Below are 13,966 nucleotides of genomic sequence, written 5' to 3'. Positions count from 1 at the left end.
ACCAGAGACACAATATTGGCGGAAAAAGGCTGAAGCCTCATGCTTCTCTCTCATTACACATTCTTACACATACACAAAAAAAATTGAATATGGTGTTACAAATAAATAGATGAGAGACAGTGTTCTCAAGATAGTGCGTGCTATCTTAGACACCTTTGGTTGAGATAATTTCTCCTTTGGTTGAGATAATTTCTCACCAGACACACCAATATAGGAGTTACCTAAACTAACTCCTATCTTAGAGGAACAACGCAAGAGTTAGGCACAAATTCCTAACTTGGAATATTTAATTAATTAATTAATTTTTGGATTTATTATTGTTTTATGAGAGAGGCTAACATTCCCCCCTTCAATGATAAATCCAAAATAAGAACGAGGAACCATCTTCCAAGTTCTCATGTTGATCCTCAAAAACATTGCCTGAAAAAACCGCCAATTCTGGATGCTGGAAAAAACTCAAATCGGAAGAGAACATGAATCAGCTGCATGCTTGATTCATCTCTGAATGTTGCTTGACAACTCCATCACTTGCCAAGCCGCAAAAGGAGCAAACTGTCCTTTGTTTGAAAACAGCATCCGGTGTCCACTGACACAATTTGATGAACGCCCACTGGCGTATTTACTGATGATAATTTCCCACTGGCTGAAGATGTCGAAAAAAAACTCAATGTTGTTTTTGCTATGATGAAAGCTGCTCACTGTTGCTTTCGTTGTCGATCGCCCACTGGCGAATTTGCTGATCCTCACTGCTGATGACAAATGCCCACTGGCTAATGAAGATGCCCACTGGCTTCTTCGCTGATGTTGTCGAGACTTTCAGTCTGAAAACCACTTGTCAATTTCATTGACAGTTTCCCCCCTTTGTCAGCTGAAAGGAGAGACAATCTTCTCCAAAATTTATCTGAACTCCCCCCCTTCAGGTGTAGGAGAGTTTCACTATTGTACTCCCTCATTCAATTGCATGAGAGTACCATCATCGGTTCACTGCTGGCTGCACGATGTCTGTTTGTAGACGATTGTAGAACTGAGACAATCGTTTGACTGTGGATGACCATTCCCAAGGATCAATCCATGCATAACGTATCTTCAATCTGGCTGCTTTTTGTTGGTTGCGACATTTTTGTGAGGAATGATTGGGTTTGCCACAATGGAAATAAGGATGGAGATCAAAACATTGATCTTCCATATGACCAGTTCTTTGACAATAAGAACACTTTGGTTTAACTTCAACTTCAGGTTGCGTGCAATTCTGATTGTCGGCAACTTTCTCAGAACCTGCTGAGGTGAGTGGTTCAAGAAATCCTGCACTCACAAACTTAATTGGCTTGGAATAATCTGGGATATGTAAGTTGGTGTCATCAGTGACATATCCTAAGCCTCGTCTATTCTTATTATTTTGAATTTCTTCCCAGGGCTTGATGATGGGTTTGGAAGAAATTTGAATTTGATCATGAACAACTTCGACACTTGAAGATGTTGGGATGAATGACTTATCATCTAGATGGTTCAAAGACTTTTCTTGCAATTCATTCCTTTGAAGTTGGGACTCAAGCTGAAGAAACTCAATGGTTTCATGAGTTTGCTGTAGATGCTGTGAAATATCAGCAAGAGTTTCTTTGCTGACGTGCACCATGTCTTCATCACTAGAGATAACCAAACTGTGAAGAATGTTTAACAACTGAATATGTTGCGCCATCTGAACTTGCTCCCTTGTCGTAGATGTCGTGCTTTGAACTGTTTCACTTTACTTGAATCATAGGCTCCCTTGCTATGGGATTTGACTGGCACGCTCGCTTGATTTGTTGATCTCAACTTGCTTGATTGGTGTTAGAGTTGAACTTGTTGTGGTTGCTGTGATGGTTGTTTCAAGGAGTTAAAACTCATGGACTCACTTGATTGTGCTTTAAAGGAAGGGTGTCGAACACTGTCGAAAATGCACCCAAAAAAGCTTACAATGGTTTTAATGACTCACATAAAACAAGGAATTCACTTGTCTTAATTTGACTAAGTGCTTGACTTCTGATCAAATCAAAACGTGGGTGTCGGTTTCAACCGAGAATGCACCCGTACAATGCAATGTAATTGGAATTTGATTCACAAGTTCTTAAATTTGTTTGCAAGAATGTCGATGTAGACTTTTGCTTTGAAATGCTTTAACTTGATTAAGTGAATTTGCTTGTTGATGTAGAATGTTGATGTTGACAATCTATGATTATGAATTGTATTTGCACAGATGCAAGTGTTGAGTTCAATTGTCCTTCCTTGATGCTATTCTGTTACAAGTGTTGTGCTTACTTGCATTGAACTTTATGTGTGTGGTAAATGCGATCATTTATGTGTCAAAACTAGACACAAATCAGGAAAGCAAAGGCATGAAGCCATAAAAAAAACTCGCCATCACAAATACACATGGTGTACCTAAAATCCCCTTATTCAATTTCGGGCAGATCTAGGACACAATCACCACAAATAATATGTCTTTATTGAGTATTGAGATCATCAACCTTTCATCTTTTACAACATTTCCATAAAATCTTTCTCAAACAATGAGAATTTGACACTCACAAATTTGGAAGAAATGAGTTCAAAAACCTGACTCAACCTCCTACATCAATGAGCTCTCCTTTGAAAAATATATCACTTCAAAAATTTCAAAAATTAAAGTAGCCTTTCTCATCTCTCATCATATTCACCATTAATTCTCTCTTCATCCCAAATATTATTCTCCACTAACTCTAACCCATTAAACTTCATGAAACATTAAGGGTTAAACTTCATTCTCACCCCCACTCATTCTCTCACATTCCACTTACTATCTCTCATCATATATTAAAAATTACCACTCTTCATTACAAAATATACTCCTTTTTAAAGTTCCATAAAATGCTTTAATGGTTTTAAGGTCACTTTATCAAAAGTGAATTACGATTGTATTTGTTTAAACTTTACATTTATCCATGTAATTCCAAGCTTTACACGTACCTTTTCTCATTTACTTCAAAATGTGTTTTGTCCTCACGCCAAACACCACTATCCTCGGGCTATGTACTTTCCGTAGCATTTTTTGATCAAGTTCAGTAAGTCTCTAGAGTCCTAAGTTCCGTGATCTCTCCACTACAGATTTGAATATTCTACAGGCTTCGGACTCAAGCAGAAGAGGGACTGGAGTTCGGCTTTGAAAACATGATGAAGATTATCACTGCAGTCCACTGTATATGGCCGCTAATCATAGTATTATTAATGGTCGATTTATCATCAGTGGATGCCCTAATTGCATCGCGAAAGCTTCAGAGAATCATTCACAAGATCAATTGCCATGGCCCATATCTCGGCATCGTTGTTCCGAACGCTTTCGAGATGGATCCTCTTCTGCAATCTTCTTCTTTCAATGTCTCCAAGACTCTGGATATTGCTGGGAGAAGATTTCATATAGGAAGTGTTGATAAGCACAGAGTCATCATTGTCATGTCAGGATTGGCAATGCTGAATTCAGGACTAACAACTCAGTTACTGCTGAGTTTCTTCAAAGTGAAAGGAGTCATCCACTACGGAATTGCAGGGAACGCCAACTCTTCTTTGCACATCGGATATGTTATAGTTCCTCGTTATTGGGCTCATACTGGCCTCTGGAATTGGCAGAGATATGGAGATGGACCTGATGATGAACTTTCTCTGGAATCAAATGGAGATTACACACGAAAATACGGGTACCTTCACTTTGGAAATTTCACAACCCCGTCAGATCAGAACTCAAGCAACCTCCTTAATAATATGTGGAACAGAAGACATGCAGCCAAGAATAGTGCCAAGCGCATTAAAATAGCAGAGACAAGCATTTATAAAAATATCAGAGACATCCTAAAAAACCAGAGACTTAACAAACTCTGTCAATTCAACATCTCTCAATTTTGGAGGCTCAACGCTGGAGAGCAGGGCTTGATGGATTCTTCGACACAACTAGTTCCATGCTGTCAGTTTTCTCTCACACTTGCACAGTTATGGGTTTTGAAGAATCACAAAAAATATAACATCGTATCGTTGGATTTTTGCTATCGCATGCATATGGAGGCACTGCTGCTATCGCTCCAAAGGCGAACACTTTTATGATGTAGTGTACAATCACATCACCACAGATTCACCAGAGGCTTCTCACAGATTCTTCCACGCAAGTTGCTTCAACTTGTTCGTCATAGTTCCACGCTGCAATAAAATTACTTTGGCTGGGTGCATTTTATCTACTGAAGGTCTCGCTCCACGCAAAATAAATTTTGCAGATAAACAATCAGAATTAATTCTCCTTCGCACCCATGAGCCAATTCTCAGGTGCACGCAATGGCTTTCTCTTGGCCTCAACAGACTTCTTTCCCGGAGTGACAACGCTCCTTCTATGCGCAATAATTTCTATTGAATTATGCGCCTCCCTCACATAATTCCCATGGCATGGGATCACCGACGGGTTCAATACAACCTTACACAACGCTGAATACGAATGGGGCAGCATGAAGCCTAAACCAGGCTCCGATACCACATGATGAAAATGACATTAACTCAATAAGATATATAAATCACACAAAGAAACTAGAGACACAATATTTGCGGAAAAAGGCTGAAGCCTCATGCTTCTCTCTCATTACACATTCTTACACATACACAAAAAAAATTGAATATGGTGTTACAAATAAATAGATGAGAGACAGTGTTCTCAAGATAGTGCGTGCTATCTTAGACACCTTTGGTTGAGATAATTTCTCCTTTGGTTGAGATAATTTCTCAACAGACACACCAATATAGGAGTTACCTAAACTAACTCCTATCTTAGAGGAACAACCCAAGAGTTAGGCACAGATTCCTAACATGGAATATTTAATTAATTAATTAATTTTTGGATTTATTATTGTTTTATGAGAGAGGCTAACAACATTTTCATGAGTCAGGTCCTTCTTGGATTGGATGTTGTTTTTTTTTTCTCGTTAAGACTATGCTATTCTATTATATACATAAAAAGGAAAACAGTTACAGTCATGAGGTCATATTGCCAGAGGCCATAGATGGCACTCTAGACTGACAGTGATAAAAAAAACACCAGCCCACGCAGGAGCCACACCACTGAGACAAATCACCCGCTCAGGGGCCCTACCACAGAGACAAGTCACCCGCGCAGGGGCATCACCATTGAGACAAATCACCCACGCAGGGGTACCACCACTGAGACAAATCACCCACGTAGGGGCGTTAAACCGTAGAGGTGAAGTAAGAGCAAAAATTGACATCCCACGCAGGGGCTCAAAAAAGAAAAACAAGGCCTTCAAAAGACTCCCTTGCAGGGGCATTGACAAACATTGAATAGTATATTTCTCGGACCAAACAGAAACAACCAAAACATACAGTAGGCCATTGTAGCACACGTAGCAAATCGTGGGAGAACCTGAGCAGCGTCTGAAGGGGCGAACCTGAGCGAACAGATAGCTATTTGTCCGGCTCCTCCTCGATGATCCAGCACATACCTTCCGGGAGAGAGTCCCATGCGGCCTTGTCCTTCTCTGGAGAAGGTGCTGCCTGAGTCGACGGTGGGATGACAGCAGGCTCTAGGCTAACCTCTGGCAGACCCTCAGCATCCCTAGAGCTTCCAGCCTGGTGCATCTTTTTGCTGGGTTGTTCCTCGCCCTCCTCCTTCGGTTCTTCAAGAAAAAGGACCAAGACATGGGCGTTGATGCGAGAATTGCCCTGGGAACTGCTGAAGGAGAAGACTGCAGTTCCAAATGCAAGTAGCGGAGCCGATTCCGCATCTGAATTGCTGGAGTCCAGGAAAGGGATCGACCAGATAGGATGGGCCTCTGCAACTTGATGGCATAGACATCGACAGCATCGGGCAGGGGAAGATGCCACTCAGGGACGAGAGGACCCTCCCCTGCTAGAGCCTCGACGGCTGAGAAGGCGCTGTCGAGGCCTGACCATGCTTCCACTGATAGCAGGAAAATGAAACAGAGCCGGATAAGAGAGATTGAAACCCCCTTCACCCACCCTTGCTGACCAAAAACCACCGACAATTGCCAAAGGGGCGACGTGAGCACTAGCTCTGTGATCCGTCGACCATAAACCCAATTTCGAAATCTGAACTCGTCCCAACACCTTACATTCCATTCCTTCACCATTCTTATGCTCCTCTGCTCTTCCTCGAACTCCACATGCCATAACTGCACTCTGGATTCGCATTTGAAACTCGGACAGAGCAATGAATTGCTGTCCCTTATCGCACCTGCACCCACGCTTAAGATCCATGGCTGCAGATCGCAGTAAATGCGAGACTTAAGCTTGGGGCCACCCATGGTGACCATTTGGCACCTCATACTCGGCTATCGTGTCACCCGCATCCGGGGTGGATTGGATGTTGTTACAGAACCCCTATTATTTGGTATTCTCTTGATGGGTATCATTGTGATTATGAGCTATCAAAACATCAGGAAGGTTAATCCTTTGCAGTACTTAAAAATAAAAATGTTTTTAAGCTCTACAAGGAAGAAACATATCCTGCATATTATTTGACTCAGCTGCATCTTAATTATCTTATTTCATGAAGACATGCAAAAGGGTAAGGTGGAGAGTATGTTGGGTCATGGAAAAGGTATGTTTTTCCTCCTCATTTACTTGATTAATCATATGGTTTTCATGAACTTTCTCTCGTCTTGAACATATTCTTGAAGAAATACCGTAAAAAATGAATAAAGAGCAGTGTTGAATAGGTCACATGATTTTATCATTAAAATCCTAAGTTTTCGCTTCTTTATGCACAGGATGACTGTATTGGACAATTGTTGTTTCTTTGGATAAGGTAGTAGCATCAAGAAACGATGATGTCACTATTCCGGCTGCGTGGGTCAAGCTAAAGATAGGAGGAAAAAAAAAATTGATATGGAAAATCTTATTATTCAGCCAAGAAATCCTAAGGATCTACTGATCCTTAGGATCAACTCTAATTTTTCTAGCATTTCATAGAGAATATATAATGCTAGTAGATGAAAAAGAACCGTAACTTTTGTAATCATTGTTAATTTCCAGCAAGACTCTCAATGCAGATTCAACCTTAAGGGTTGGAGTGATTTTGTAATTTCTTTTTGACAATTAATGAAAAACATGGTGTTTCACATTAAATCCATGTATTGAGCTTCTATAACAGTTCCTTATAATGACTTTGGGTCCAAGTACTGGAATATCCACTACTCATTTGTATCATGTTGATTACTCTTTACTATTAAGATCTATATTGCCAATACTTCTACAGTTTGAGATATATTAAGTTTTATATCTCGGTTCATGTAATTTTTATAATTCACAATGAATTAAGTCTTGTATTTGATTATTTTTTTCTCTTCGTGTATGCTTTCTACAATTACTTCTAGCTTTGGATGCTCTTTGTGATTAGCATGATTTGAGTAGTTTGCTTTAATATGTGTGGATTCGATTATTCAATTTGATTTCCTTTTCGGATTTATAATATTAGGTTGAGATCTTTGTCTAAAAGTAGTTCTCAATTGATTTATCTTTCCAATTTTGAACCACAGAATAATTTATACTTTTCATTTAAATTTCTAGAGTACTTGAGCTGTTGAGAAATTGTTTATTTCTACAACAATTAGTTAGGAATTAGCATTAATTACCTGCATCCCAATCTCTAATTTTTATCACACAGGAAGTGCTCGCAACCTCGAAATGGAAAGACAAATCCAAGGTTGACGTATTAGTGAAGGATTAATATTTCTTTATAAAGTCATCTTAGTGCAGAAAAAATTGGTAGACTATTGTCGAGTCGTTGTATACTTTGGTTTGGATAAAATTGTGGCAGTACTGCATAAGTGTTTTTATTGGCCAAAATTCCAACAAGATGTTGGAAACTATATCAGATCCTACACTACCTATGCCATCGCCAAGCCAACCATTAAGAGTCATGGTTTGTACACTCCTCTTCCTACTCCTAGCTAGACTTGGGAATCCATTTCCATGGTCTATATGTCTCGCCTTCCTTATACCAAGCATGGAAATGATTGTCCATTTGTGGTTGTTGACATATTTTTCTAGGATGGCTATATTGACTTCTTGAAAATGACAGTATAACAAGTAATACACTGTAAAACTCTTCTTTGAATAAGTGTGGTTACATTTTTATATTCCATAGACTATTATATTAGATCAGGGTAGCAGTTTCCTAAGCACATTCTGCTCGAGCCTTTGGTTGTCTTTGGAGACTAAGCTCACCAACTTGACTTCATTCCATCCTTATATTGGTGGCCAGACAGAGGTTGTCAATAGGATGATAGTGCACATAGCTACACATGTACAACTCCAAGCATACAAAAACATGGGATGAGAGTCTTCCCTATGTGCAACACAGCTATAAAAAATCTCTCCATAGCTTGACTAGTCACAACCTCTTTTAGTTGGGTTAGGGATATCAACCATTATGTCTCATTAATGTTAGAATGCCTCTTGGAACTACACATATAGAATCTACACATGTCCACTTCAAAAATGATAAAACCACTAGGTTTATTGAACAAATCCCACACATCTAGTAACAGGTTCATGATATCCTGTGTAAATCCAATGGCAAGTACAAACAACGTCAAGATCAACATTGAGTGCCACAAAATTTTCAAGTGGGTGTCAAATTTTAGCTACATTTAAAGAAGGAATTCCTTATCAGAGACCATCAGAAGCTTTGACCACTTTGATATGGGAATTAAACCATCACGAATTCTATGGGTGACAATGCTTTTCAGTTACGTATTCGCCCATTCATTGGCCTACACCCCGTATTCAATGTTGACCACCTTTGACCACACTTTCCACCATTTTTGGACACATCAAACACTATCTAGTACCTGACGCCAACAAAGATCAACCCAAATTTCATTGAAGAGGCTATGAATGATTGAATAATGTACAGAAAAATTAGGAACACTCACTAATAGAGGATCCAACTTTATCGGGTTCTCAAAGCAACCAATTCCTCCACCAAAATATGTAGCTCACTAATGACCAAATTGAGTAGAAGTTTATGCATCTAATGGATGTACTCAATGCACAACGAATTTTGATTCCTAATGGGGGAGGGGAATGATTTACGTGGATATTGGTGGCCACCCACCTATTCCACTTGGACCTACAACAATGTTTCCTTTCCATTTCCTAATTTCCATCATAGCATCCAATTTTGAGGGTTTTCTATTTTTGGTAGTTTTTCGGGTCTCGAACTTCTCGAGATGTTTTGAAGCTCAAAACTATGTTTTCTTTTTAAATAGGAAATCCCATGATTATTTCATTTCAATTTGAATTTTGTTTTCTTAGGATATATCTTTCTTACGAGTATTGTTACCACCCTGGGAAGTTGATGTTCTAACTAACCCCAACAAGGCCCACAAGTTTAGGTTGCTTCATCTCCTCCCATTAGGTTTTTGGATGTTTAGGGTTTTCCATTGTTTCTTGATGATAAAAAGGCCCTTAATCTTCATTATAACACAGTTAAGAAGGCATGTAGCCATCACATCTCTTCTAAGAGATGAGCTACCATTGCTCGAGCTAGTTTGTTTCTTTCCTGCATGTAAATAGTTTTCAACAATTTCTATTCATTAATTGAAGTTATGTTTCATTGTATCTCTATATTGTTGTTTAAATTTGTATTTCACTCTTTTCCTTCATAAATCAAAATCATTAGGTTCTGTAACTACAGGTCTTGTAGTATTGGATGATTAAAGTGTAATTTTATGGGGTGAACTTTGTATCCTACAAGAACATCGACGTGGATCTGCCTCAGTGAATTTTAATCAATAATTTTAATAATATTAATTGATGAAATTTACAATTTATACCTAAGTTCTCACTAAAAAGTATAAAACAAACAATATAACACATGCTAACAAATCTTAGTCAAAGCCATGCAAACAACCTTTTCACAACAAACTCACTAGTTGGAGATAAAACCTAATTTCATAGAGATCAGTGTGAAAAGAGGCTATATATAGAGTGGGTGGAAAAAGTTACAATGAGAAACTCATTAATGTTCACAACCTCATGTAAGAAACTTCACATATACTAACTCATGTGAGGTATCCTCCAAGAACGCCCAAGTGTTTCTATCCAACATCTATTCTATGTATAGCAGGGGCTTCCTCCCTACCATCACCTTGGGAAAAATCCCTAAGAATATGGTCTCGAATCTTACCACCATAAAAAAAAATTGACCTAGGGGGAGAGTTGTAGACTAGGTGTAATATAAGTGTAATGAGACCTAGAAATATAAAAATTTTAGTTTATTTTTTTAGCATTATTTTAAAGGTGTTTTTTAATCAAAAGGTTGATGAATATGAAATTAATGATATTTTGATGAACCAAATGTTAATGCAACAAATATGAATATTCAAGCTCTTGATCTGATGAACTCCCATTTATAGGAAGAAGAAGACTTTTTTCACTTTTCAACAAATGCAAATATGCTATCTTCAACAATATATTTTCACTAAAACAAAATGATTCAAAAATAACCCTTTCAAAATAAACCATATATTTTCTGCAATGTGGGAATCAATTCGTAAGATAAAACACAATAAAATATCTAATACATTGATTTTGAGAATGAAGCAATTAATGCAAATCAATCCAGAAACATTTTTTCTTCTTTCTTTGAAAATAATATTTTTATGTAATGCACTAAAAACTTTTCCAAAGCACAAGTAATACAATTGTAAAAATTATTACTACGGATAGAGAAAGAAAGATTCAACATGCTTAATCATCTACAACAATGATTCTTTCCTTCACTAGGTCGACAAAGAAATCCAATCAAAATAGTATAACAGTGGAAAATTTCACATGAAGTAGTGAAATGAATTCAAAGCAAAAAAAATAATTTACAATAGACTGATAATAAATCTAGGAACCAAATTGATCCTCTGATTGAGGCTCAAATATAGAAAAACATAGATAAATTTCAATTTCCCCTAAATCATCTTGGGTGAGGAGCTGCAACTAGTGTGATGGTCACAACTGTTAAGGTGTAGAGTGCGATGTCAATGCACGTTTCCTCATATAAATTCATGATAAGTGCGAAAACTAGGAAAACATTAAGAAATTCTCAAAAGATCACACAATTTTAGGGTTCCATAATTAATAAAGGTTTACCAAAAGGCTCAGAACACAATTCAACTTTTCAAAAATAAGGGAAACTGAAGAGAGTCTCGCTCCTGAGTGCAGTCACCAATTCATTTGGTAGAAAAATATCATCCTATTGTTGAGACAAATCTCTCTAGGGTTGGAAACCAAGCCTAGAAACACACAAACAAATAAATGAAAACATTCCCTAATGTATGACCAAATCATAAATACAAAGGGGATGAAAATCTCATACATTTTCATGAAATCCTTGTTGATGATCCTCATTTTTGTCCTTTGTAGCTTTAAACATTTCTCCCTTAATGTTCTAAGGGGAGACTTGCAAGGAAAAAGCCAAACAATAGATCAAAGCATAAAATTCATAAAATATTTAATCATAAACCATGTAAGAGATCAAGTATCCTTACAATAGACATTATAACATATGCATATGGAAAAGGAACAAGTATTTTTTTTAATTTTGAATATGAGGATATTCATAACCAATTGCCTTGATGTTAGAATCTCCTTGTAATGATCCTCAACCTAAGCCTTTGAAATCAAAATAACTCCAATGAGTATCTTAGCAGCATGTAGATAAGTTCAAAAGTCTAAAGTGGCAACCTAACTCTATTTCGATGCATTGCAATTATATGAAGGAATTGAGGTTGAGAGATCCATTAAGCTAGAAGAGACGTCCACAAGATAGGATGGATACACTAAAGGAGGGAGGAGGCCTGGGATATGGGTAGAGTGAGCTCAATATCAACCAATTGTGATTAGATACCCACTATGAGGCTTCTAGAATAGGAAGATTTGTTTACTTTTTACTTTTTACCTCTGTAAGAATAGCATTGTGACCCAAACACATCACGAATTTGATGACATTGCTCTATGTTAACTATGTAGAATCTTCCATTGAACATTGTAAATTGATGACATGGGATGCTCTAAAAAATTAGTTTTAAATATATTTAATCAAAAATTATTATACATAATTTAAATGTATTACTGCCATCATTCAAGGGGACTTATGACCATATATCATTGGATCATGAAAGAATCGAGTTTGGAATCATTTTCATAAGTGAGACAAATTGATTTGTAATAATTGGCTTCACCAACAAGGAGCAACAACCCATTATAGAGAAAGACACCACTTGTCTAAAGGCCACAACCTCATATTATTCTAGGGCTTCATTCAAAATGTTTCATACTGGACCTGTAAGAAAAGCAATAACTAGCTTTCTCCATTAATATCTTAACCTCTATATAAACTACAAACCCTAAAAACATCTAACTCTCACTCAAGTTCAAAAGCAACATACAATTTTATCAAACCCGAAGTGACTCATATCTCAACAATATTCACCGACAACATGTAGTAGCAACAATAAATATAAACCTCTAAATGAATAACATGTACATAGTAGATTCTCAATATAATAACATGGTACCACTCTCACTTATACACCAGGATACAAAGAAATGATAAACGACACCATACATAAAACCCTACAAAATAAATATGTTAGTCAAGTCAACAATCTTTGTCATGATATTTGCTCTACACATCCATTCAATTGTTGCTTCATATTTGACACAGAGACAAAATCACATCTTCATACATTGTCTCGAGAACAAGTCTCATCGTACTACAAATTCTGGTCCTAGAAACATTATTCTCACCTGTCACCATTTAGCTTTAGGAGTCTCTTGCGTTTCAGTAGATCTAGTGCTTATAATCCATGCTCTTCATTGGAGAATACTCATAATGTTTTGTTTATCAGAAGAAACTCTTCAGTTCACACACTCCTATCTATACCACACCTCAATAATAATGCATAGGATTACACACTCTATCTCACATACATGCACTAGGTCTATTCAGTATATGCACTCTATGGCATATATGCCCTCCTCTTCCATTGACATTTTTTTTGGTTGATTGATCTTTGTAACATCTCATAGTTTTAAAATTTCTTCAACACCCTTTATAATCCATGTTCTACTAGAACTTTACTTTCGTCACTTTATGGCCATTGAAACAAAATTTTTGAAGAAGCTCAATAAATGTGTTGTGAAAAAAATCAATATGAATCTTGAACCATACTATGAGGTGTCTTATAGCCAATGTTGAACTAATTCCCTCTCACAATTTACTCTATCTAAAACATATTTTGGCATTTTTTGTTATATGCACATCTCACAACATATTAGAAAATTAATACAAGCTCCTTTTAGCCAGGTCAATGATTATGAAACTAAGAAATTCTTGTTTCATCATGCCAATATCTTGATTAGTATTATAACCACATAAATCAATATGTTCATAACATTATTTGTTAGATATTTCAATCCTCTAAGTGCGACCAAAACATGCATGATGAAATGCTTGTCAAATACACACCCCAGAGCAAGTCCACCCTATGCATTTTTTAATTGTTTGGAACCAAATTGACCCATTAATGGAATCAACACCATTTATCAAATCATTAATGTGTTCATATTCTAAATGGATTACCAAAATAGTTCATAGTCATTGAAATCAAACTTACTTGGTGATACCATGGGAAACTGCATTGATCTGTGCACATGGTATTCAAATTTTACCTACATGAGAACATATCTAAGATACAACTAGCCTTCCCATACGTTCATCACTTGGCTACTCAGATGATGCCAAATATTGTGGAGAAATCAGTCTTCTTTGACCCGGAACTTGCCACACTTCTTGAACACTTTGTTAGGGCCCTATTTAGCCCATGAACCTATGCATACTCCTGGAACATTTCTGCAACACCCCAAATATTTTCCCTCATCC

The 13,966-nt window shown here is 37.2% G+C and overlaps 1 protein-coding gene across 1 annotated transcript; it reads left to right on the top strand.

The window, feature by feature from the left end:
• Positions 1–3,183: 3,183 nt before the first annotated feature.
• LOC149231234 (uncharacterized) lies at positions 3,184–4,107 on the top strand. Its single transcript, XM_089381578.1, has one exon. It carries the CDS (start codon positions 3,184–3,186, stop codon positions 4,105–4,107), a length of 924 nt encoding a protein of 307 aa, XP_089237704.1.
• The last annotated feature ends 9,859 nt before the right edge of the window (positions 4,108–13,966 follow it).

This window comes from Pinus tabuliformis, chromosome J, assembly GCF_031772625.1.
Source record: "Pinus tabuliformis cultivar Carrire ecotype Pingquan chromosome J, CPIR1, whole genome shotgun sequence".
Taxonomy (NCBI): Eukaryota; Viridiplantae; Streptophyta; class Pinopsida; order Pinales; family Pinaceae; genus Pinus; species Pinus tabuliformis.
This window is presented reverse-complemented; position numbering and strand designations above follow the sequence as displayed.

Excerpts from the sequence above, each read along its gene's own strand:
- LOC149231234 (XM_089381578.1), top strand. The coding sequence starts at position 3,184 with ATGATGAAGATTATCACTGCAGTCCACTGTATATGGCCGCTAATCATA.